General features: G+C 46.4%; 1 protein-coding gene and 1 long non-coding RNA gene across 2 annotated transcripts; one reads left to right on the top strand and one right to left on the bottom strand.

Annotated features, from left to right (window-relative positions):
* Positions 1 to 8,008: 8,008 nt before the first annotated feature.
* Positions 8,009 to 9,097, bottom strand: LOC119374242 (piggyBac transposable element-derived protein 3). Its single transcript, XM_037644323.1, has one exon. The coding sequence runs from the start codon at positions 9,095 to 9,097 to the stop codon at positions 8,009 to 8,011; it is 1,089 nt and encodes a 362-aa protein (XP_037500251.1).
* Positions 9,098 to 14,282: 5,185 nt separating this feature from the next.
* LOC125756374 (uncharacterized) lies at positions 14,283 to 25,576 on the top strand. The gene is made up of 3 exons (XR_007414508.1): positions 14,283 to 14,506; positions 17,321 to 17,418; positions 25,353 to 25,576. It is a non-coding gene; the product is annotated as an uncharacterized LOC125756374 (long non-coding RNA).
* The last annotated feature ends 1,731 nt before the right edge of the window (positions 25,577 to 27,307 follow it).

Genomic DNA, 27,307 nt, shown 5'->3' with positions numbered 1-27,307 from the left:
CTGCTGATGCTCGCTGATCACGCTGATGACCTCGTTCAAGAACTGCCAACAACACCATCTACACATACACACGGGTTCGTGAAACGTGCGTGTGCGTCCGTCATAACGGACAAGTATAAGCATAACAACTGTAACTGCGACTGTAACGTACGTGCAGTGCGCCTGCGCGTGCCACTTGGCTGTGGGTATATCTAGGGAAACTTTCCTGAATGAAGCTTAGTTGCGAGTAACGGCTGTCCTGTGCATCTCTCTTCCTTCTTTGTCCTGTTCGGATTCGCGCTATCCAGTATTGAAGATTATAAGCACTACATATCAGCTTACCGCGTCCGGTGTTGGTAACACCCATGTTGGCATCGTTATGCAACAGTAAACAACTGGTTATCTAATACATATACTTTTCAACATATGAGTTTAGGTACACCACTTCCACATTTGTCTAGCCTCATTCCGTAACGTTTCGCTCAGTGTGAAAAATCGCGCCATTCACCATCACGTGCATGCTTCGCATAACATCGATTCCCACGGTACGTGGGATCTGCCGAATTTTTTTCTTTATGACGATGGTCGCTTTACGTGACAGAGGGACGGACGGACAGATGGGCAGCTTTCTCCTGGCGTCGGCATACAAATGCTCACGAATTTATAACCGAATAGACGTGCGCAAGTTTTTGCCGCGGAGGCCATAGTAGTGGTGTACCTTATAGCGCTTCCTCATGCTGCAAATGGCGTGAATAGTATTCAGGCGGCATAACGGATCTTAAAGGAGAAAATTGCGTTGTAACCATCAGCGTTCAGAGTGGAACAACACAAACTGAGCCCTAACTCCGCCTCCTGACCCTCCGCATACGGTGAATTCGTATGCGGAGGGTCAGGCCGTGCCGTTACGAGCGGCTTCCTGTGAGAGCGTCCTCATTCCGGCGAAGGATTTTGTTCCTTGCTCAGCTAGGCATGCAATCAAGCTATTTCAGATTTCTTCAGCTTGGCATTGTGAAATTGAACGATTTCCAATGGGTGAAACTTTGATAGAAGACGACGTCTCCGCTTTATGCAGCACATTACGTCACACCCACCGTGGTAAAATGGCGGTTGCCGGCGGTGGGCGGGGTTTACAGCCCGCGACTCCTAGCATTTGTATTACAGTGCAATGTTCTTTCACGACTCATTCTTTATGTGTACAGGCACAATAGACCCGTTACTTCTATTTTATCGCTTAAAGCCGCAAATTCTTGGGTGACCGTGCCATAGTACCTGTAATATATTTTTGAACGGCAGCGTTAAACAAATATGGCAAAGCGGCCAAGACATTATTTGTGCGGCTGCTCACTTCTGCTTCCGAGCAATATACGTGGCGACACTTTACATGGTTCGCAGGAGGCAACGCTCTAAGCAATGAGGATGACGTCAGGAAACGGACCACAGGTTCGTCAAACGACCCTTTTTCACAACGTTATTAATTTAACCATGCATGCAATGCAATGAATCAATCCGTTGTTTATCCTTGGTGGAAGGGAAACTGCCTCGTAGTGCGTAGCGTACAGAAATCTAAATTATCTTTGAAATATATGTTAATTCCGATATGATACTCGTTTCCATGAATGTCGGTTTGCTCTAGCGACAGAAAAATGAGGGCATATATACAGAACACAGTATAAATTTCACTCTCTGGCTATCCTATCGTCGTCCAAATACGGATCGCCGCTCTGGTAAATACTGCCGTGCATGTCTCTATTCTTTTTGACAGTGACAGCTGTATATTGTGCCGAATCTCAACTTCGTCTTTAAATGTGTTGTAGCCACATGCCGCGGGGTAGGGAATTTCGACGAGCACCGTCAGGCTCGCGTACGTATTGGAGGATGGTCGCCATAATTTCAAGTACAGTCGTTCAGTCAGGTTTTGCTTGCTCACTGTATAATTTGTTTATGAAGATATTTAGCAGAGTCCCGCCTGCGCGCACATACACTTCGAAGGGGGAGGAAATGTTCGCATATATTTAACGCTATTTTGACATAAATCAACAAACAATAATTAACAAGGCGAATAGCGCGTTCATAGAGAACAACAGACAACATATATATCAGTAATTTCAATATTACAAGCAGTGCGAAAAAATAATAGGTGACCAGAAGCAGCATTTTCTGTACTTGCACAGTAAGAAACATATAAATAAATAAATAAATAAAGTTTGACGTCAGCCTTCGTAGCCACTTTTCGATAGCTACCCCGCGCTCAAATTTGCGCACGCCGCCCACCGACCTAGCCGAGAGAAATACAAGCTGCTAGAGCGGTCTCGCTTACTTGCTTTTCACACTGCGCTCGCAGCAAACGTGCTTCTCGAGGCTTTAATCTCGCGTTTCTCTCGAACGGCTGCCGCTCCTTCGTCATCCTGTAACGCAGGCGCCAGGGGCGTAGCCAGAAATTTTTTCCGGGGGGGGGGGGGTTCAACCATACTTTATGTATGTTCGTGCGTGCGTTTGTATGTGTGTGTATATATACGCAAGCAAAATCGAAAAATTTCGGGGGGGTTTCAACCCCCCCAACCCCTCCCCCTTGGCTACGCCCCTGGCAGGCGCGCAGTGGTGCTGCGTTGTGAACTGTCACAACAGTTAAAAACGAAAGATCGTAGAACCGAAAACGGCCCGTCAAGTTCTACCGTTCACCATGCAAGTGATGCCAGTAGCAGAGGCGGCAAATAGTGGATTACGGCCGTTCGCGGCATCAAGCGACGCTTTCAGGGTCTTGTCATCTTCATGTAACTTTTGTCGTACACAGTATTATCAACTGTTAACTGGGAAAAACGCGATGACCGTGCTCATTTTAAAGGTAAGTTCGTTTCTGGACCGAGAGAGACAGAGAGAATTTGTTTACAGAAAGGCAGAGAGGTCGGCCTGAGCTATATTTTGCCCTGGCCTGCTGCTCTACACTGGGGAGCAGGGGCAGATACGTGAAAAAGTCATGAAGGACGATGGCAAGGTAGGGAGATGAGAATACAGTTCCGTTACGCTAGGGCAAATCTAAAGACGTGAATCCAGTCCAGTGGCTTGTAAGTAGGCTACGTCTGCTTCCATAAGCACATTTGTGCCGTTGTCGTCAGGCCAAGGCCCTGCAACAACCTCATCGGTTAATGGTCTTCTATGATATTGCCCAAACGAGGAGATCAGTTTCTGACGTTCTCGTGCGTGCGCTGGACAGGCGCAAAATGTATGCTCATGTATATCAGGTAACTGACAATGACCACCATCGGAACCCGAACCCGTGTGACTGCAGCCGATCAAACGGGCATAGCGAGTTGTGAGTGCCACACCAAGACCATTGCAATGAATCATACATGCCATGTTTCGCTTTAGCTTATTAGGGATACAGAATTTCATTTCTGGGTCCAATTTATGAAGTCGCTTGTGCCGGCGTTGTGGTTTGTTCCAATGCTCTCAAATTGAGTTGCGCATTGCGCGCCGAAATAAGGCGTTAGTGTCTGTTCACGAAAACGCAATGCCAACTTCCGGGGCATTATTTAAAGCTGTTTTAGCTTGAGCGTCAGCCTCTTCATTCCCCATTACACCACAGTGAGCAGGTATCCACTGAAATGCTACTTGACGTCCATTTTTTATAGCAATGCCAAGAAGCTCTGCAATTTCTGTCGATAAAGCATGATACGAGCCTTGTCTCATTATGCAATCGATGGTATGAAGAGCAGCTTTGGCATTGCAGAATATCATCCATCTACGAGCTGGCTCTGCGGAAATAAATCGTATTGCCTTCCGAATATCAAGAACTTTTGCGGCAGTTGATGTGGTCTTGTGATCTAACTTGAAACGTCGAGCGACGGTCATATGCGGGATGACAAAGGCTGCGGCGGAAGCACATGACGTGGACGATCCATCAGTGTATACGTGTACCGCACCGCCGTGCATCGTATAAATGTACAGTAGGGTAAGTTGTTTTAGGCCGATAGATGATGCAAGGGGCTCCTTCGTAATCCCAATTGTCTGAAGCCTAACAAGCGGTCTAGGTAGGACCCGCGGAGGTGTGTTCCAGGAACACATTTTGGAAAGACTCTTGATTGCATAATGTTATCGTCCTGCAATATAGCTCTTGAATGACAGCAGTCTATGTGGGTAACAGGGAGTGCTGATAAGGCATGTTGCCTGTGTTGGGTCAGCAGGCGAAGATGAACTCGAAATGGCTCGCAGAGCATATATACATTCATGGGACAAGCCCGAGCATCGGCGATAGCTACATTGGTTGATGTGCAGCGTGGTAGGCCCAAGGATGTGCGCAACCCTTGTGCTTGGAGGCTTTCTAGCGTGCTCACACAACTAGGTTTCAAAATACTACAGACAGCCGCTGTAAATTTCGAGAGCGTGTACTGGCTTTCCAAGTCAATCAGACTACCACTTCTAATGTGACAGAAGCGGAACATGTTAGCTTAATACATCACAGTTTAAATATCCGAGCGGGAGTATACCACAAGCGTTTTATTCAGCTGGTGGCGACACAATTTCCATCGCGGCTCAATGTAAACAGCAACTGCATGTTTACCCTGAGCGTGTATAGTGGTCTTGCACGCAACGCACTTGACTGATTTGCAGGCTGATATGTTCTGCTGCTAAGCTCGAGGTTGTGGGTTCTATTCCCGCACACGGCAGCTGCATATCTAAGGAAGCGAGAAGCAGAAATACAACACCCATGTACTTCGATTTCGTTGCACGGTAAAGAACACCAGGTGGTGGAAATTAATCCGCAGTACCTCACCCACCACGGCGTGCCTCATAATGATATCGTGGTTTTGGCACGCAAAACACCAGAAACCCTTGCATGCACATGTGCCGCTTTGGAAGGGAGCTGTAAGAAAAGCAGAGTTAACCTCGTCAATGGTGTCGCGAGATGAGGCGCGGGCTTTAAGAGAGATAAATATTCTCGTAATCATGAACGTGCACGATTCCATCGAATATTGTACGATATGATACTGGGCAAGCGAGCTGTCAAAACAACCAAAGCGACATTAAAATGAGCGCACACTGTGCGTGATTGGCCGTCAATGCTATCCTAAACAAAACCCAGCGCTACAGAATAATGCTTGATTGCAATGAGCATTAAAAATTTTCTTGCCCGCATTGTCACTGACAAAGTGAGCTGTAAGAACATCCAACGTGTCATTAAAGTTACGCTGGGACGTTGTTATTATCCGTAGCAAACCTCAGCAAAAGTGAAACTCTCATGCGACTGAACACTGCACATCACAATGCCACCAGCGGCTCAACAGGGCAGACGCAACTTTGAACTATTAACATTGACCTCATAATAAATTTCAATCTGCACGACAAACTTGGTATCCAAGCAATCAGATTTAGAGAAAGACAAATGCACGCGAAAGCGCAGTGGCTCTTTGTTGACAGCTCCGAGCAGACGCCACTGCCGCGAATAAGGCGCATTTTTTTTCGAATATTTGCAGAAGTCGCGCATAATAGCAATTGTTTGAATTTTTTACGACCCAGAACCACTATATCATATGAAAGATGCCGCAAGAGAAGGCTCAGGAAACTTGGACCACCTGGAGGTCCTCAGTGTGCATCTAAATTGAATTGACCCTTCTATCCTGCTACACAATATGGCTCTAATGTACTCGATATTTCCAGGATGTCTATTACGGCGCACGCACTGTGTTACGCGACAAGCAGCACAATACCCGCAGGCTATGTTAGGCTGGGCAACATGTGCTCAGATTTCAGGGCCGCACATTTTCTTTGCGCAGATTTACTGGTAACACGACGATTGCTGTCGCCATAATAGAGTGAAACCAAGGAGTGAAGAGAATATGAGGAAAGGTAGGGAGGATAACCGTTGTATTTGCCGGTTGATGTAGCCGGTTCTGTGCTACGCAGGAAAGGGAATGTGACGTCATAGTCCATAAAATCGTTTATGGCATGTGAACGTACGCGTATGACGCTGTAATCACCGAGGAATATGTGATACAGCATCGTCATTTCCAACAGCTCTCTTTACGATCTAACAGTCGATTGCTCGCGTGCTCCAAAACAGGAAACAATTTTTCCTGTCTTGCTATGTTATCTCTGTCCCGTCACGCTTTTCGTCAAAATACATTGATGTTATTGCACTCGAAATTAAAACACGGATACCTGGACATTTTGTGAAGTGGGCAGCACGACCCGGATGAACAACAAAAAATGAAGACGATACCTTCACTGATTGACAATTGGTTTATTTCATTCAACCAATGGTTAATACACACAATATGAAATCTTGTGGCCATTCAAAAGTTGCGTTTATTTAGCGTGCGAGGCGATAGAGGCATGAATGACGCACGCGCCTGAATTACTGAACTGCATCTTTCAAAATAGTCGCGGTTGATTTCGATTCAATTTTATGCAATATTGCAGCTTTCTGAAACGCGCCCAACTTGCTGTTTCAATACGGATACATGCTTTACCTTTTGGAATATCGCCAGAAATTAAAGCCAATAAAACAATTTACTTTAATGTCGTGCATACGAGTATTCTTTAAAAGTTGATTACGTCGTATCAAGCGTCCTTAATAATCATTAATGAAGCGCAGCTTGCATGTCTCAATGTAATATCTGTAGGTACATATAATGCGTTTAGCGTGATTTGTAAACGGCCATGTAAAATTTCAAATGATGTGGATTACGGAGACATAGCGGTGCGTCTTTTATCAGTAAGAGCAAGTGGTTTCCCCATGCCTACTTCATAAAAACCACCGAAGCATGTAAGGAAATTCGATAGGCGGACTGCGCATGACGTCAATGTCATACGTCAACAGGGGGGTAGTTGCGGGACAACTGTACCCATTAGGAGAGTATCGCCTTTTAATGAGCTCTGCTCATAGGAAGCCGCGCTAGCTTACTAAGAGTACAAGGCGGCTTTGATATGGGCCATAAATCACATTATATTATAGCACATCAGCTGATAAGAAGAAGACGGCGGATTTCTGCTTCGAGTCGTCTTAGGCGAATACATCAGGGACCCTGGGAGATTTTGTCTTTATGACGATGGTCGCTTTATGTGACAGAGGGACGGACGGACAGATGGGCAGCTTTGTTTTGGCGTCGGCATACAAATGCTCACGAATTTATAACCGAATAGACGTGCGCAAGTTTTTGCCGCGGAGGCCATAGTAGTGGTGTACCTTATAGCGCTTCCTCATGCTGCAAATGGCGTGAATAGTATTCAGGCGGCATAACGGATCTTAAAGGAGAAAATTGCGTTGTAACCATCAGCGTTCAGAGTGGAACAACACAAACTGAGCCCTAACTCCGCCTCCTGACCCTCCGCATACGGTGAATTCCGCGAGTGCTGTTATGCCTTCGATCTGACTTTTTATAATCGGTAATTACCACACTTTCCTCGTTAAACCCTTTATTGACGACACATTAAAATAGTTTTAAAAAAGTTTATTTCGGGTATATTCCTACTTACTATAGCATTATAAAGCATACATTGCAAGGACAAAAAATTGTTACATTTGCTTGCCGAGATCTAGCTTTGTTGCCTGTGGGCAACACTAGGCACGAATCCTAAAGCAGGCTTCATTGCATCGCACCTACGGGTCAGTATGAAACTTGTACATGCACTCTTTCCCTGGCGTGAAACAGAGATGCACATTGCACTTTCTGCACATTACCCGTGTGATACCCGTGCATTTCGGATATTTGCAGCGTTCTTTCTTTTGGGAGAACGTAGGCAGGTGATCGACTGTGTCCAGTCTTATCTCTTTGCACGGCACAAGAGCTGCCGGTCCGCGTCGTTTCTTCGCCTGCAGTTCATTTTCAACTCTTGATGGCGCAAAAGGTCGCCTTCTGGAGTGTTTTGCAACCTTCTCTTGTTGCCTCAGCACGAATGCTATATCTGCCTTGAAGGAGAGGAGTGTCATTTGGTCTTTGCGTGGCACATCAGCGGCGGTGGCATCTCGGCGGTACAGGAGCCAGCAGTTCACGACTACTACATCCAACAGATGAAAGAACAGCCGCCTGTACTATTTTTTAGATCTTAGTTCGATGCGGTAAAGTGCTACGAGCATGTCCATAAGATCTACGCCACCCATAGACTCATTGTAGACAGCTACAATTGAAGGATGAGGCACGTTCACTGTTGTCCGTGTCTTTTTGTCAAAGCGCTTCACAGGATGATCTGGCAATGCAGAAGCAAATGATGACAGAAGGGTCACGTGGCGGTTGTCAAACCACTTCACAGCCCTCAAGTTCACTCCTTCAAACGTCGTCTCCATCTCAACATAAGAGCCACGGCCTTTCCTCTTTAGCTCTTTATCGGATGGAAGTTTGCATCCTTTCAAGCGAGCCTCCCGCACTGTGCCCACAGAACTGATGCCAACTTTTTTTAGTACCACTTGAAAGTCCACACTACAAAACCAGTTATCAAAGAACAGAATGTAGTCGAGGTCACGTGGCACGACACTCGCCATTCTGAGAACTATGTTGCCGCTGGCGCCGATGTCTGGAAAACCCGGCTGCGGAAGGATCTTTCCCGTGTATACTTCAAAGTTGTACATGAGTCCGCATTCCTCACAGAGCAGGAAGAGTTTGTAGCCCCATTTTTTGGGCTTGTTTGGCAAGTATTGCTTCAGTGAGCTGCGGCCTTTGAAGGGGACTAACTGCTCATCTACGCATAGTTTTTGGGATTTCGGTAGTTCACGGCATTTCGCTATCAGGTGGTCCAATAGGGGCCGCACTTTGTACAGCCTGTCGCGATCTGGGTCATTCTGGTCTGGTGCCTCCTGGTTGTCGTTGAAATGCAGTGACTGCTTCACTTCCTCCCATCTGTCCCTCGTCATCGTGTCGGCCACTTGACTGATACGGAACCTGTCAGACCAGTACATACGCGTTTGGGGCAGCTTCATAATCGACATAGTGAACACTATGCCCATGAACTGCTCTAAATCATTTACAGTCACTGCTGTAACTTTGTTGGGGTTCCTCTGAGCACTGTAAAGCGAGGACTGTTCACAGATGATAGACAAGAAGTTCATATCAAAAAATCTTCTGAAATACTCGATGGGAGACTCCACCGTGGATGGACAGGGCGGCACATCCTTCCACTCTGGCATGGCGCGACCAACTGAGGTTTGGACAACGCTCCATGTAGGGTGATTTTTTGAAGGCTTCGTAATTGCTTCAAGTTCATCGTCAATATCATCTGCGCTCGGGGTGCTAGACATCTCAGCTTCGCTGTCCCCTGAGAGAGCTGCAAAAATTCAACATATAATGGATGTGACAACAACCTACAGCTAAAAAAAACACGCTAAATTATAAAATGGTACTTCAGATATTCATGTCAATCCACAATCACTAAGGACACAAGCTAAAAAAAATTCATAGCTTTCACAAAAAGGGCTGAGGAATAACGGGGTGTCAAGGCCGCTACGCAACCTTTTCAATAGCAGCGTACACAGAGCGCCAGTCTCTGCCAGGCGTTCCAATTATCTAACGGTGCCTGTCGTAAGTACCGCCCACGGCTTCACGAGGACGCCGATACATGCAGAGAGTTTTGACTGACACTATGACCAATGTACGGTGAGCGTTAGACGTTTATATCTGCGCCCAAATGTGAAAAAAAACACGTTACGGGCCAAACGCGCCACTCCCCCCCCTTCCCCTCTATCGCAACCTTTCTCAACACACCATGGCACTTGCATCTGAAATGTCTGAGCACTTCTGGTTATTTCTATAAAAAATGCTTACCTGCCCGGGCTGAAGCAGCATTTTCTGGTTCGTCATCGCTCGATTGCAGGTCCGAGTTATCGCTGTATTCGGGAGGCACCTTTGCGGCTCTTTTACCATAAAATGCAGCCGGGTCCATTATTTGTGCCTATTGATGGGTCCTCACTTCCTGCACGATACCGCGTATCATTCATACTAGTGGAGCAGACAATATAGCACGCTATGGGCAAAGTCACCACACCATACACTGAGCGGCACGAGAAACATGGGATAGTGCCTGGTGTTGCCTACGGGCAACAAACACGCGACGCGCCGCTGCTGGTACAAATTTTCATTCACATTCATAAAACTCGGTAGAGAGCGAGGTAGAGCATTCTTCGAAATAACTGTTAAAAGTGAGCGAGAGCAAAAAAGTGCTTACCACGAAATTGGCGATTGCAGGTTGATGTGGTGTCGTCGAACGCTCTGCGTGTGTTTGCGCGCCAAACTTCTTTTTCTTCTTCCCCTATCTCTGACTTGCTTCGTGAGATGGCGCCCCACGTTCATGTAACATTGTTGTGGACAGAGCTTGGGCAAAACATGAGCCGCCCGAAACCGAAACTCCGCTGGCAAAAAAATATTTTCTGGTATTTTGCCTGTGGGCAACACTCGTCAATAAAGGGTTAAAGTCTGCGGCATCACAGCTGTTCGCTTGTACTCATTTGTAGCACCTGAGGATGTAGCGAACGTCTATCAGCCTGTCGTATCATTTTTAACCGCTTGCACTGGTATCTCCGGTAAGAATACATTTTCTATAGAAGTTCACAACTGTGGCGTTGCAGATTACACTGCAACCGTAAATCGTCGACCACAGTCCATTACTGCAGTCTGATGTATCAGTACGTTGTGCTCGCGGCTATTTTTTGTGTGGTTTCCATAAAATTTATAAAGCGGGCCAACTCAACTGCAAGCTCAGAGCGCAGTCTTCACAGGCAGATGTAGAACCTAAATGACTTGTACATTGAAATGGCGGAGGTATGTATGTCTTCAATCATTGTTCTTGTATTATTTTAAAATCCGGGCATCCATGGCATATATCTGCTCGATTTGATCGTGCGAAGACATCCAGCATAGTCATGTTATCGTGTGACTTTTTCCAAGCACGCGCCACTCTGAACTCGTAATCGCGTGGAACAGCGGTTCTCAAATGTGGTCCCGCGACGCCATCGCCCGCGAAAAAAAAAAACGTTTTTGGAGGTCAGTTTTGACTTATTCCAAGTTCCAGGTCCTGCTCCAGGAACTACAGCAACATTCTGAACAAGATCCCCTCAGCTGCTCCAAAGCCCCAATAAAAACTAAGCCTTCTAGGCCCCCACCCCCACCCCGGTTCGCCACATTAAGGGCCCGCCATTACTTCGACCGGTCCACAAGGGTTCCCGCCACATCGACACCTGAGAACCACTGGCGTGGAGTCAGTCAACCGCTTGTAATCATCAATATTGTATTCATCATGTATTCTTCATCATGTATTGCGCATATAACAAGTGCGCTTTAAGAATACCCTTGCGTCTTCTCATCTGCCTCATCTTGTCTACCGTGAGATTATAGCGATGTGCTATATTTGTGTAAAGAGCAACAATGTTATAATTGTCTGTTTCACCCAGACTCACGATGTGCCAGAGTTCTTGGCATGGGGTCATCATCCTACTGGTGGCATGCGCATGGTTTGCACCGGCTGTGCTCCAAGGCTCTCGTACCTCATCTGCATGGGCGACGCTGGAAGGAGACAAGCAGAGGATTACTATTCACGATGGGGAATTACAGACCACCGACTATTCCGGCGACCCAGAGCGCACGCCTGTAGCGTGGGCGACATTTCAAGACGACATAGAAGAGAGCGGGTTAGTGTTATCATTCTTCCTTCGTATTTTTCATCCTCGGTGATCCTTATGAGGTATAATGCAACTTTTAGTTCTTTCCTGGATGTGGTTTTTGAGGTAGAGCGTGGAGTTACAGTTACACGTGTCTTGAGGAAGCATAGCGCTTGAAGATTAGGCAAGATGTAATAACAGCAGTCCAAATGTGCATTTGCAGCCTAGTTTTGTACATAGCTAGCTGTTGACCTTTATCAGTGAAGCTGTTTAGGATTGGCAAACGACCGGTTCGCCTGGATAAGAAACAATCATCATGAACTGCACGCGCTCTCTTCGTAGTCTTCTGCTGCGCTCCCCGAACACTTGTGCTCAGCGTGCGCTCTCCCGCTGTGTCAATGTATCCAGCGTGGAATGCAATAACACCGATGGGCGAGAGAACGACTGCAGAGAGACAGAAAGAAAGAGCTAGAAAGAAAGACGAGAAAAATAGATTGCAAGAAAGAAAGAAAGGGAAATAAAAATACATAGACACAGAAACAAATAGACAGCGAGAGGAAGAGACGCATAATAGAAACAAAAAAGAGATAGAAAGAACAGAGAGCGAGACAGAAAGAGAAAGAGAGAGAAACAAAGAGAAAGAAAGAAAACAAGAAAGGGGAAGCGAAAATAGAAAGGGAGAGAGAAAGGGAACAAACATTAAAAAGTTGGAAAGAGCAAGACAGAGAGAGAAAATACATATAGAGAGAAAGCAATCGAAAGAAACAGAGACAAAAAGACATAGAAAAGCAGAGAGAAATAGAGAGAAATACAGGAAGAAAGAAACAAAAAAATAGAGAGAAACGAGGAAGGCCGCCCAGCTCCGAGTTGGTGCCAGCTTTGCGACACTAGTGCAAGCTGCGCTAGCAAACTGCGGTAATTTTTTTTTCGCCAGTGTACGTATTAACGAGGTCCTCGAATACGTGATTCCCAAGGCTCAACATTCACGACCTGTCTCGCGCTCCCGCAGTCTTTCTCGTAGCAGGCAGCTCTACGATAATGGCCCTGAGACATTCGTACTAATAATTTAGTAGGATCTCGTGTTCAGGTGTGCAATTACCCATCAATTTGCAGTAGTCTATAGAAACACGTCTTTATTTCTCATCCCAGTCAAGGACCACATACAGCAGGTCGCTGACGCCGCGCAACGGTGAGACCTTATCCGACAGTAAGATCGACAACGTGCGACCATATCCCCTTGACTCAAGGGATGAAAATATTGTGTGGTGATGTGTGTACCGTAGAGACGGACGACAGGATTATGGTATTTATTGTGTATATATCACTGAGTGCATTTCACTGGTGCTGACAGGTGGATGGGTACACACTTGGTGGGTTAGTTGCGATAACGCAGCCACTGTGGTAGTCTTCGGAATTTTGAATGCGGACGTGTCGCGAATGAAAAGGGTTTGGTTTAGGCGTTTCGTATTGAATGTTTAGCACGCGATGACGCATCGTTGCGACACAACCGGCCGTTCAACTAGCGTGTAAATCAGCGGCGTACGTGCATCGACTTCACATTATCAAAGAATGTGTTCGCAGTTTCGAGTAAGCCGATCAGCGCATGTCTAGCGGCCTAAGTTCATAATGACCGTCTTTGTTAAGTGACAATGAGTTAGAGGCACGTAGGCAAGAGGGGGGGGGGGGGCAGCCCCCCCCCCCCCGCAGTTCGTCCAGACTTCTATATTCCCGGGCAACTTTCTTTTTTTCTTTTTGCCATGGAAAGACTTCCTTTCGAACAATTATGCCTTCCACCCCCCTCTCCGAAAAAAAAATCCTGGCTTCGTGCCTGATAAGTTATGCAATGAAGTCTTTAGCATAATTTTTCTCATCGCAATGTCTACTGCTCGACTGGTCGTCAACCTTCGCAGGGAGGATTGTTTTTTTTTATTTCTGGTTGATAGACTTTTGCTTGCTACTGGCGATTTCCACTCTCCCGCTAATTCGATACCCCCACTTGGTCCTATTCGGGCTTAGATGATGCGATGATGATTACCCGCGTTTCGACTTATGAAGAATAGGACAACAATAACAGCTTCAGCGCTGGTGTCCTTCCCTCACATGTTCTTATCCCCCTTTACACAGGAATTTCGAATGATGCATGTGCACCAACAAGCTCGTCTTTCCGTCTTCACTGGATAGTTGGCACAAGTACTCATAGCTGGCCTTGATTTCGTGGAGTTTCTAGAGAACATCACTACACGGGCACGAGAAAAACGTTAAGGCACATGGAAATAACACCACGAGCAACACCTTCCTATTAGTTTCCGGCGACAGTGGCACAAGTGCGCCCAAAATTAATCCTATAGAGTGGACGTGCTCTTAGAGATAAGCATTGACCCATGGCGTGCCACTCCCGTATATCCTGGATATTTTTGCGAGAGCCGTGCTCTCGGTGTTGATTTCATGCACCTTAGTATTTAACCCTTTTCGTGCAGCGGCCTTCTCTATTTATATATGTGAGTAACATTGTCCAATCTGATATATTCATATGTGTATCTGATCATACAGGAACGAAATAATTAAGTTATCGCTGCTTGAGAATATATTTTGATGTAAACAAAGTGTCCCTACGTTGAAGCTTGAATATTGATGAGTAGTTTGAATAAGCATCAACGTGCTTTTGGGGACGCACATTGCAATTTTCTTTTACCCTTCAGGTGGTCGTATCTTCAAGTGGAGAGCAATGAGCGCGTACCAGACGACATACAAGCCTACGCAGCCGGAGCGCTGGAAGCTCACCTTACTCGTCGACGGTTACAACAACACTGGACGAACCTTTTCGCGGATTACTGTGAAAATCAGGCAGAGTACTGCCGCAAGCTCGAACAATTCTTTTTGCAGAACATCAAGTACACACTAGAACAAGGCCATCAACGCAGGCACGACGACTCATTTTGGAATATGGTACAGTTTTCTATGTGTTTCCCGTATAACATTTCCAGTATTTTTTATTCGTGAATGTCCTCTCATGGAGGTACTCAATACATGGTTTTAACTGGTTAATGAGGCAATTTGCTGATTGCGACAAAATAGATTGTTCAATGATATTCACACTCGCATTATTGTTGAGGTGATGATTTTTTCTGTGCCAGCTAACACGCCATCACTCGCCACAGCACGTACCGCAATATGCTAGAACCTCTTTCACTGCTGTCATAGTTGTACTCACAGTGACGTAGCTTTGGAATGTCTGTTCAGCAGAGGGTGAAGGAAATTGCGTCTAGCTTACCTCCGCGTTAGGTTGTTAACTTTCCTTGTGGCTTGCTCTGGACTTGAGGGAGGCTGCTTGCACCTTGTGCTGCAAGGTCTGCATCTCCATCGAAAACTTGTCCAGCATCATGGTTGATGACTCTCTCCGGAAGTGTGGGGCATCAAATCCTGTCCGAGGATGTCCTGTTTACTGCAGCCTGCCTTTTTTTTCAGAGCTGAATCATCCAGGTCGATTTTTGTACCACAGTTCCTACTGGTCGGTAGTGTTTTTCCAGGACTGTTTCTTGTATAAAGATACGTTGGCGCACTGCAAGTGACCTATTGACTTCTGCAGGCGCAGTTTGCTGCAGGTTTGGCTCCTTGGAGGCCGCAAATCGCGGCGTATATGTGTGACCGCCATTGGTGTTGAACGCGTGCGGCACCTTCGTATTTCTGTTTGTGGGCTTACATTATCCGTCATGAAATGCTTTTCGATGCCGTTGTCACTGATGCTCATGTGACCTTTATCCAGAAGCAAGGGCCGTTGCCAGGGCACTTTGAAGAGATCACCCGGTAATCGTGGCGAGAACAAAACGATATCATCCGGGCAACCACTCAAAGCATTAAACGCAGCCTCTGGCCGCCAACTCTTTGTAGAGGACCGCATTACATACGCTAGGTACTAATCAAACAAGTTACAAAACTATTGTGCTCATTTCCTAATACTTGTTCCCAATATCACAGAAACTGCAACTTCTAGTACGCTGAAGTTTTATTTGTCCTGTTGTCATATTTATCATAGTTGAGATGCTTGCAACTCCGGCGACTTGCGTAAAAATCGGGCTATGTAAGGTGTCTAAAGCGCGCCTCAGCTATCACGCCGCAGTCACCGAATAGTCTCTCGCAAGGGCCTGGGCAGTGAAGAAAGTTGGAGCGGAGGGCCATATCTAATATATGGGTCATTTCTATGGGCGTGCGAATATCAAATTTTTCGAATACGAATCGAATACGAATATCCACCTTCGAATATCGAATCGAATATCAAAGGAAAAATGCCTCCACAGTAACAATATTTTATTTAACGTGTAGCTCTTTGAAAAAAAAAAAAACATTAACAGCCTGACTGGCAACAAAACATACACTACTATCTCCAGAACACAATGTCCAGGCTAGCACAATGCACATCACGGCACAAGCAAATATCACGGCACAATGAAAGTAATGACTAGATGTGATCATGAAGAAATATGAGTTGCTCCACATGATCAGGCAGCAGGCGCTCCCTTCTAACAGAGACACCCCCCCCCCGTTACTGAAAAAGCACGCTCGCTTGGAACAGAAGTGGCTGGTATAGGGAGGTAGTACATGGGGCAAAGCTTTGCCAGAATGGGGTATCTGAAGGTGCCTACAGTCCGCCACCAGTCACATGGGTCACTGTCTTTCTTCAGAAGTGGTCCCGCATAGTGAACGAGTGGTAGTGCGGCACGTTACGGCCGCATAATATTGAAAATGTACGGTTACATCATCGCCAACAGCGCTGCACGTCGGAGATGCACCAGCAATAGATCATACGTATTGGGGCGCTCGTCGCAGGCAGATATCGTGCCTCCGTGTACTTACGGTGTGTATCGCTCCTCTCGGCAACGTTTTTAGCTATACGAACTCAGCAGAAATGTGGAAGACGAGTTATTTTATGCATGATAATCGAATCGCATATTCGAATTTTTCGAATATTCGAAACTTTTCGAATACACGATTTTCGAATCGAATACGAATATTTCGAATGTAATATGCGACGAATATTCGAAACTTTCGAATATTCGCACACCCCTAGTCATTTTTCATGGGGATTTGATGTCAGCATTCAAGAAAAAATATCGATATCGATGTCCACAACTACGTAGATATGGAGACGCCGGTTCTGAAACACACTCTAGGTTCATTGGTTGTGTTTCAACACAATGTGATCGCATGGGGCGTCTCACGAAAAAATATGCTTGACACCAGTCACGTCTGTGTATCCAACTCGACTATAGCGTTATTCATCGCAATAGGCGAGAAAATATTGCTGGCACCAATTAGCAAAGTCACAAATCTTTATTCCTTGAGAAGCACGATATCACGGCTAAAGATCTAAACACGCTGAATAGATGCCTGGGAATACGTGGCTGCTACGACAGAAGAAATGTCCGCATTAACTTATTGTGCGGAGACGATCTATGGTCGATCGCAGGTCTTCATCGTCTACTCTGCTGGTTCACCTTCAGATTGAAGAACAGGTGCTCGCACAAGAAGGTACTTCCGAACATGGCTATGATCCTAGTAGCCTGTCGACATAGCGCCCCGCCGAGGCGGTCCGCGTGTTCGAGATCCGTTGTTTTTGCTCATACATGCTGTCACTACCATTATAGATTCAGTTATGAAACGAACTATATAACTTCACTGTGTAGAGTTGTGAATAAGACAGAGGGAACCAATCAAATGCTCCGCTTACTTGTGGCGCTATATCTGCGTGCATTTAATTTGCAGGTGTACCTTTATTACAAGCAAATGGCGGGTCTCAGCGATGCATGGGAGAATCAAACACTTGACGTTTCACGAGAAATACAAGGGGTCCCGCGAGCTTTGTAAGTAATTGCGAGTTCATTTGATATCTAATAATTTTTTGCACATCATTTTTCATGCCTGCATAATGTCGCCACTTTGTTGCGACACGCAGAACAGAGAAGAATAATAATACGCAATATGTGCAGTAAGTACAATTCTGATCGTCGCCCTTGAACATCATTTCCGTTCACAATTGTATTGCATTGTGATCCCAACGCCATGATCCAATTTACCTTTATCGTAATATTAAAGTTCCTCAAACAGCCCTATTGAGAGAAATGGTGAATAGGCTTGTAAATTTCGCAATGTAAATACATATACTGCTTATTGTAGTATTCTAAGCTACCCAAACCAGTTGTGGAGCTACATGTCAGGGTTTTTATTACGCTTGTTAAAAGTTGCAATATAGAGAACGAAATTTTTCATGACTCAACGTGTACTCTTCAAAATTCATCAGAAGGTTCATCAACAGTTAGAAAAAAGCGCCCTAAAAGTGAAAAAAAAAATTATCGCCCCTTTGCTTGAGGAGCCATCGAAGGCAATCCTCGTACGTGCGGTGATGTTATCATAAGAATGCGCCCTTCGTGCGAAGGAGATAGCCCGCTTTTTGATGTTGGCATCAGTGGCGTTCATCCCCAGCGTTCGCGCGCTTTTATAATCGCGTAGAACATGCGATACACGGGGCGATGTTATCAATTTGGACTTTATGGGTAACATGAAGACGACGGGAAAAGACCGACGACAGTGTCCACATAATTGCTATTCCAATACAACTAGGTTTCCTCTGCAGGCGCGTGAATGCCTCTTGTTCAGTGAAACCCGCTTGTAGTAAAGAAAACTTGCAAATCGCTTGGTTAATTAAAATATGGAAGAAGTGTGCGAGGCTCCTTCGTGTTATGGTGGCCTGTATCACGGTGCAAGAAATGCTTTAGGTGAGCGAACGCCAGGACTACCCGCTGCGAGACTAGGTTCTGCTACGCAAGTAGCCTGAGAGATGGCGCTACCAACTTCGACCCGGTAGGCTGCATTGACGACTGCGCGCCTCGAGACACACTACGACCCTCGCAAGCGGACGCAACCTCACCGAGTGCACAGCGACCAGAGCCAGCGCCTACTGTTGCAGCTCTTCCAGTTAACCAGTGTGGATATAGCGAATATGACGAATGCAACGGTGTCTGAAGTATTCAGCACAACAAATAGCACCCCCTCATTACGTTCAGTCAACTCACAGGGTCGCTGAGGCGAAGCACGTCCATATGTCCAACGTTCACTACAGCGGCCATTACATTTCGAAATGAGCGAAATGCAGGAATGTCCCGTTTCTTTTGATTTCTCGCGCACCTAAGAACCCCAAGAAATCAAAATTAATTCAGAAACTCAAAATGCCGCACCGGATCTTCAACACTGAAGTCTTGTGAGACTAAATTTCGCAACAAGAATTAAACAAACGCACGCCACTGTTGGTTTCACTTTAATAAAAGAGCGTCTCGGTCCTATGGGCCCTTGTATTTGACAAACTTAAGTAAATTTCAGGTAAACAAGCTACGCGACCTAGCTTCCAAGCTCGCGAGAATGGTGTGCGATTCCGTGTTGCACGATAAGTTGTCAGATTTAAGGTAAATACGCAGGAGTTGCTACTGCGTGACTGTATGAACATTTATTCAAGCGAAGAAATATTCAAAACGGCATATAAATCACACGCCTCCTTGACTGAAGCCTTTCTTCGTTGGCTGGCGGCGTGAAAAGCGCCTACTTGTCTTTGCAAGATTTGTAGCCACTGTTGCAAAAGGGCACAAAGCACTTGCCCATTCTTCCGCAACGCAAAAGCACTTGGCCACTGTGGTATTTTCAAGAACGAGCTCAAAAACAACGGCAGCAACAAGAAAAAGCACGTACACTGCACGCTTAACGTACCACGTGGACTGTGCAGGCCACACCCCATGTGCGCGAACATGCACTGCGCAGCGTGCGCTGGATGCACTGGCGTTCCGCAGAGCGCGGTCACGCCGAGCCGTGTTCACCCTAAGAGCGGACGGCACTGTACATTGGGCAGACTAGCTGGCACGTAAAAGATCGCCTGCGTGAACATGCAAGTAACAATGAAGCATAGACCGGCAGCATTCTGACGTTACCATGCGCACGGTGCGTTTGCTGTGTAAACTACAACCAGACACGTATTGTCCTCGAATACCAGGGCTGGGCAGTATCGCGATACAAGAGTATCGCGATAGTATTTCAGAGATACTTTTGAGTATCTGTATTTCTGTATCGAGATACATTTGAAAAATGTATTTGTATCTCAGTAGTGAATTACATTTACGATGTATCGCCTGTATCGCGATACTATGCAGGACACGGGTATCTCGTTACATTGTTTTTTTGTGTCGGAAATGAGTTGATGCGTGTTTCCAATGGGGGAATGGCGCTTTTTTTTGCTTTTTTGTGCGAAGACAAGCAAAGGCGCGCCGCCGATCGCCGACAGATAGGGCGGCGATGGTTTTCCCCTCAAGCACAGAATGGTCCATGTGGTAAAGCGCGCGACGCCGCAGACGGCAAAATCGCGGGGGCAGTGTTGTCGGCCTCTGCTGACGAAAGTCGCTGTCTCTCAAGATCAGTGCAGCACGCCTAATTTTTTTCGGGTGGCAAGCCATTACTTCGCAACCACCCGCGCGGATACCGCCTTGGAACAGGCTTTGCAATGCTTCGCGTGCGTTCAGTTCTCAAAGCGGCGGCACTTCCAAAAGCAGTTCCCGTAGTCGCGGCGGAAGTGATTAGAAGTGGTTATCTTTGACGCGCTTTCAGCCACCTCTCCAATGTCAGGGTGCGTTAATAAGCGATTACATGCGTGAAACGGTCTTTGTGTTAGCAGGCTCCCTCACCGCCGGAGACAACTTCGCCTGTTGCGGCTTTCTGAAATGGGTGCTGGTAGCGTCGGTGGTGGTGAAAGCTTCATTGAAGCCGACAGGGTCAGACGGCTGAGGATTCCGAAGATGAGGACTGACTTCGGATTCTGAACAGTCAGAACAACCCAAGTGAGGGCGGAAGCGTTTCGGTATCTAGATGACCCGAGAAGAGATATCGCCACGCTGCAGGGCAATCCGGCTAGGAAGGCGGTATTTATTCAATATAACACGAATTTCTGCTCGCCTTCAGCGGTAGACAGACTTTCTTTCTTTCGTGAGTCTTGTGCTGAGGCTGAACCGACGCTGTTAGAAGACAGCCCATTTGAGAAGCCTACACAGCAACCTTCTCAGCAAAGCAGATCTTCAAAATTAAATGTGTGCTTTTTCTCAATTCATTGGTGTTCATTAGTGATTCGAGTGATTTGCTTCAAGTGTGCTATTTCGAGCGTGCTTAGTTTGTTCGCCAAGTATGTCGATTTCGGTGTCCAATTCTTGTTATTTGTGCTGTGAAATAGTGTATTTTTATTGCAATTGATACTTGTAATTATGACATTATTACTTATTATGTACTTTGTGCACCCCCCTCCCCTGTAATGTATTAATGGCGCTGAGGGTACTGTAATAATAAATAAATGAACTGAACGCTTCGATGCGCTGTAACTTTAATTACAACATTATGCTGCACTAATAAGATTCTTTGCGTAGTATGAGCACCCTTGAAATAAAAAAAGTATTCCAGTATCTGTATCGCTGTAACTGTATTCTGGAATACTTTTTTCGTCTTATTGCAAAAGTATCTCCGAAATATCCCGTTACGTTAAAGGCAAATGTATCTCATTATCTGTATTTTAGGCTTCCAGTTCATGTATTTCGATATCTGTATTCCGGAATACTTTTCTGAGTATCTCTGCCCAGCCTTGTCGAATACTGTGATACCTGCACTTGGGAAACTAATGAAGGCTTTGTAATGCATACCGTAGGGCGTGCTTGTGTCAGTTCGCCATCCGTTGTACTAACTTCGAAACAGGTCGCGTTCACACCGAACGTGGAGCACGCAAGCGGGCAAGCGGATTTTCGAAGCGGAGAGGCAGCGAGCGCGCGCGGCTATTCAGACCGACTGTTCAGTCCTGTATTCCTTCTTCTCGTCCTCGTCTTTTTCACTAGTAAACATGTCCTATTATTCAAGATATACATATTCCTGATTACAGTTTTAATGTCTCATTTGCAGTTTTGTGGTGCAAAAAACGAGTCACAGTGCCACCGAAAGGTCTATTTTTTATTTGACTTGTTGCGCCACCTATTGGCATTCAGAACCACAAACTCGTAATATGTGGCCTCTGAGCTTGAATCTTTGAGGCCACGTATTCGGACAATACACTAATTCCTGCTAAGCCTGCTGATGAACTTGAGGTACGGCTCTCGGAAAGAGTTCCAAGATATCACGAGCGCTTTGCTGTCGAAGCTTCCAGGGAACAAGCTAAGTCAAATACAAGCATCAGTTGAGAACTCAAGGGCCGCACAGTGCACGGCGACAACTTATCAGATCCGAGGCGGGCGGCAGCCATTTTGGCTGCAGCGACGACGCCGTTACGTAGCGGAAGTCGCTGCCAGCCGCACGCTGATTGGTTCTGCGTCCATCAAACTGCCTCCGGTGCCGACGCTGACGCCAGTGATGTCTGGACCGTCCTGAGGTGGACGTTTCGGCCACGGTCACCTATAGCGTCGACGCCGAGCGGCGCCGAAGAACGAAACGCCGGGAAAACGCCGCCAGAAACGCTGCACATAGTTTGGCCCTAAATGTCTCCGCAGCTAAGCTGGACGCGTACCCATATTTCAAACCCCCTCCTCCCTTCTTCTCCTCTTGAGTGCGCTTATATCCTTGTTTGTGAAAGTAAACGCTACGGTGGTAGTCAGCGCTTGGTTCTGTCTGTGTATTTGTGTCGTCGTTCTCTTTTTTTTTTTTTTTTCGCGCTATTAGAGTAATCAACAAGGGAATTGATCACGTGCGTTCTGTTATGCTCAGCGGCAGCCAAAACACAAAAGAAAACATGAAAACATTCAGTTTTCATTATTCATTCATTTACAGGATTTTGTGAGAATTTTTATCGGATGAGAAGGTTTGAGCACCAAACGGCGTTGGTACTATTTCCTCCTGACCAAAGACATGACAAAAACAATATTGAATATATTAGAAGCCACAAATGAGAGCGATGTATTCATTCAAAGATTCAATGTCAGCATGCAAGGCGGCAAGGCGCTAAGGTTTATCGCCGCTGCTTCTCCCTACGAAGTCAATGTATGGGCAAACATTGCGCGCCCTTCTTAGTTGACTAGCGGGGGGCGCCCCCGCCTGCCCCTCTCCCCGTGCGCACGCCTCTGATCATATCACCTTTTTTATCAAAGGTGATATGATCAGAGGTGATCATATCAAAGAGACACCTTGGTGCAGTGGCGGGCTGTGACGTGGTGTGCCTAGCAGCATGCGCGGCCTTATAGACACGCAGACGTGCTTTGCACGAGTGACAAGGCTGAAAAGTGCGCTTGTTTAACCCGCGCTTCGATAACACGTTGCGACTGAGTCAGGCGCGTGTTATCAGTCGCAACGCGTCATCTTTTGGAATCGAGGTGCCGAGAGCGCCCTTAGGGAGGTGCATCTTCGGGTAAACAAGCGCACTTTTCAGCCTTGTCACTCGTACAAAGCAGGTCTGCGTGTCTATAAGGCCGCGCATGCTGCTAGGCACACAGCGTCAGAGCCCGCAACTGCCCCAAGGTGTCAAATAACGAACTTGCTGCTAAAGCACGTAGTACACCTTGTGTAGTTTAACGGTACGTTTAGCAACAGAAACAAAAGTTGATATGATATGAGGCGTGCGCCTCATATCAAAGGTGATATGATCACCTTTGATATGATCACCTCTGAACATATCACCTTTGATAACAAAGGTGACATGATCAGAGGCGTGCGTTATGAGTCGCAACGCGTCATCTTTTGTAATAGAGTTGCTGACAGCGCCCTGAGGGAGCGTGCATCTTTGGTCAAGTAAGCGCACTTTTGAGCGTTGTCACTCGTGCACCGCAGGTCTACGTGTCTATAAGGCCGCGCATGCACCTAGGCACACCACGTCGGAGCCCGCAACTGCCCCGAAGTGTCGCTCCGCAAAGCGGGGCCGGCTGCACGCGCGCTCTACACAGATGTGGACGAGGCTGTGCATTCATTGAGCAGCTTTCCATCAATGCAACGTTTTTGCGGACGCACCTTTAGGTCAGGGGCAACGATTTTCAGCACTATTTTAGCGCAAGCCATCTTTTCTCAAAATTGACTAAGAAACCTTGAGTTACAATGGAAATGATTAGTGCATTTACAGCTTCAGTGAGTCATGACTAGAGGCTGGATTTTTAGGCACTAAAAAAGCTAGTTTTAGGCGCCAAAACTAGGTACGCAAAACAATGTTTTAGGCTTCCAAAATTGTAAATATATAAATTCTCACATAAATGCAGATAATTCCAAACGAATACGTGCGCTACCTTTACCTACGACAGGAAAACAAAAATGTTATTGCTCAAGATGGCACAAAGGCGCCAACATTTGAACATAGCCTGCTTTGTCCCGCACGGTTCGCACTCCCGTGTTCTGCAGAGTGAGTCAAGTGTCCACAACGCATGCACGAACATATAGTATAAAGTATGGTTGTCTCCTCCCCCCCCCCTGAAAAAGAATTCTGTCTACGCTACTGCAGTGAACACCTTAAAAAGTACATTACAAACAAAACAAAAGCTGCGTACACATTACATTTTTCTTTCTTTTTTCGGTCTTCACTCTCCTTTCCGCTGAAGGCTCTCCGCGGTTTCGCATTTGCCAACCGCTCGTGCCATGTCAGCGCGGCGGCGAATGCTCGCCGGCGTGTCCCGCTTCACTGCTCAGTTGTTTGTTGGTTGAACTAGATGACTAGGTTGAACCCCATAGTTCCCAACAGTCAATCTCACGCGGTAACATGAATAGCGGTCTCAAACAGCACCCGGGAGCGAAACTTGAGGCTAAATAGCGTTCATATCAGCTCCAATGTTGAAAATAGGCATTTATTGGTATTTGTAAGCATTTAGGCACGAACACCAAAAATAGGCATTTATAGGCACTATGTCACAATAAAAGCCCTTCTTAAACTCTAATTCATGCTCATATATCAAAATGGCGCGATAGGAGCGCAAGGAACAAAATAGGCATTTGCCTAAAATCCGGTCTCCAGTCATGACGACGAAGCGCTGCGTCCACAATTAACGTATAAGAATACGCATTTTGTACTCGGTATGTAACATAATCCCTTATGTTAACAAGTGCTGTTCCGAGTTAGTTTTACAGCGAAAGCTGTTATGAGATTACAACAAGGGCCGTTTTTGGCGCCGTAGTTGTCCGCCGCCGCCGCCGGTGTCCCAAAGCTCTATCGCGCGAAATAAGAAAATAAAAACGAAATAAAGAAAAACGCAAGGCCTACGCGCAAAGCGCAGCACAGTCATAGCGAAAGCTGGAAGAAAAACATTTCTAGAACCCGTTACAAACTCTCTTGGGGCAAGTACACCAGCAACGTGCCCACTACGCCACAAATAATAATTTTTGTGAAGTTGGGAAGCACCCACTACACCATTAGTCGTCATTCTGCGGAGAAGCGAGGTACCATCTGTAAGGCATTATGTGCACTTTGTTGATGCGACGGTTGATGACGATGAAGAATTATTGCTGACCCCTTTGTAATGGGTTGGAAGCTTTAAACGACCCACTCGTTACGTAATTCGCATTGTGTGACGCCCGGTCGGTATTCAACTCTCCCACCACGTTTTAAAACATACGTTAACGTGGGAAATAGTGAGAGGGAGGGAATTAACTTTATTGAGACCCTGAGGACATGAATCATGAGAGCTTTATGGGCTTATTTGCCAACCAATAGATGTGCACTCATTTTTGCGGCCGCCTTTGTCATATGCTGGGCAATTATGACACTCGATAAAATAACCCGATCTTCGTAATAACTCCGTTGCCCTTCTATGCTTCATTTTAGCTATATGAACGCTTTGGATGACATCTACGATTTGGAAAGCGTGCTTGGGAGGAAGACAGACATGCACTCGATCGCGCAGATACTTTCCTGCACTGCACTCGTCAAGATTGTTGGTGACTTCGATGACTTGTACATGGCTCATGACACGTGGTTCCTTTACCGTGGAATGCTGCGTGTACAAAAGATGTACATATTTCCTTGGCATCGCACTGCATCGGATACTACGCCAGGTATGAAAAGCACATACACACTCTATTCTTGTTGTTTGTTTGTTTCCTTCACGCAGTGTTTGCCTGCGTTGTAATGTCAGGTGCTGGTGCGGAAGAATGTTCGACCGCCCAGTGCCTAGGGAGGTGAACGTTAAAGGGTTCCTCACCAGGCTCTGAGAATGCAAAAAAACGAGCGCAATATTCTCTCCTTTTGTTTCTCAGCTTTCCGGCGCACTTCGTGACGCAGAAAAGCGATTCCCGTGGCATCTATATAGTACACACTCTCGATTGGTCCGTACACGCAAAATATCAAATGTGAATTGACTCCTGCACTACTTTGCCATGCAGTCGCCCATCCGTTCTTCTTTGCCTTGCATGACTATCGTGCGCCATCAACTGGGTTCACTTTATTTTTTGTGTTTCCAACTGCGCAAACGGAGATAACAGCGTGTAGGCGACAAGCGGGAAATCTTGATAGGCTCAACGCTTAGTGCTGTCATGGTACACGTGCTTTTATGAAATAAGTGGCGAGGGGGAGATATGGCCTGTAGGAAGGGTAGCGAAGGCGAGGAGGAAACCACTCCCTCGTCTTTGAACGACGCGGCATGGTGAGGGGCCCATTAATATGCTTGTTGCATGGAATAGACGGCGGAATAGCTGCGCTTTTAAAGCTCCTCAGATTCGATAAATCTCAACTGTGTCCATTGTGAAATACAGTGCAGCTTTCGTCGGTGCCGATAAAATCGATTATAAATAGAAGTACGTAAGCATACGCCGACTCAACGACTAACTCGTGACTCAGTCCGTCCGTCACCTAATCGTCTGTCTGTCACATAAAAAATGCTATCAAAAAATATATTCGAACCATGTGAATTCGTTGTTCCGTTGATGCAAAAAACATCATAAATAAATAATAAAATCCTAATAAAAGTCCTGTCTAGGACAACGTGCAAAGCATACATGGAGCATTGTACACTGCCAGCTACTCTTAGGGTAAGCATGGCTCAGCGTGGCCGCGCACTCCGCGGAGCGCCGCTGCATCCGGCGCGGCCGCGCATCGAATAGAAGCGGCGCATGCGCACACTAGCACGCCGATCTTGTTGTTCCATACGCAAGCAAGAACGCCTCCACGCTCATGGTGGCTACTACGGAGCAGCGCGCTCCTGCATTGTAGCAGACGACGCGAATTGTCTCCTGTGGGTCCCTGTGCGCATGCACCCCTACGCTTCGATGCGCGGTGGCTCCCGGTGCACTGGCAGCGCAGCCATACACAGCCACGCTGAGCTGTATTCACTCTTAGTGGACGGCACTGTACCTATCAGCAAAACTTCTGCTTCGTGAAAATTTCGATGATAGCGTTTCGGTCATACCTGGGTGGGCGTTTAGTTGGGCGGTTACAGACAATGACGAACGCTAGCAATAAAATGAAAGAAGCCAGCCAGAGGCCGTTCGAAAACAAGAATCTTTAGGCGACTGTATAACTGTTGGCCTTGCGCAAAAAAATTGTACACATGGCAAGAGAAGGAAGACGATCGCTAACTTTCAACAAGGCTTATTTTAGAGGGCGTTCACATTACTCTCTAAATGCAAAAAAAAAAACAAAAAAAGATCATTCAAGAAGCACACAACTGCCATTCACGAATATCTTACATGCTCAGGAAAGACAATTCATTAGGATAAAGTCCGAGGGAGGGAGTGCTGACGCAGTTCGGCGCTAATCTACAAATCTTCTTTGCCTCGAAAATT

Source organism: Rhipicephalus sanguineus, chromosome 11, assembly GCF_013339695.2.
Source record: "Rhipicephalus sanguineus isolate Rsan-2018 chromosome 11, BIME_Rsan_1.4, whole genome shotgun sequence".
In the NCBI taxonomy this organism is placed as follows: domain Eukaryota; kingdom Metazoa; phylum Arthropoda; class Arachnida; order Ixodida; family Ixodidae; genus Rhipicephalus; species Rhipicephalus sanguineus.
This window is presented reverse-complemented; position numbering and strand designations above follow the sequence as displayed.

Bases quoted from the DNA above. Each gene is read 5' to 3' on its own strand.
- LOC119374242 (XM_037644323.1), bottom strand. From the start codon at position 9,097: ATGCCAGAGTGGAAGGATGTGCCGCCCTGTCCATCCACGGTGGAGTCT.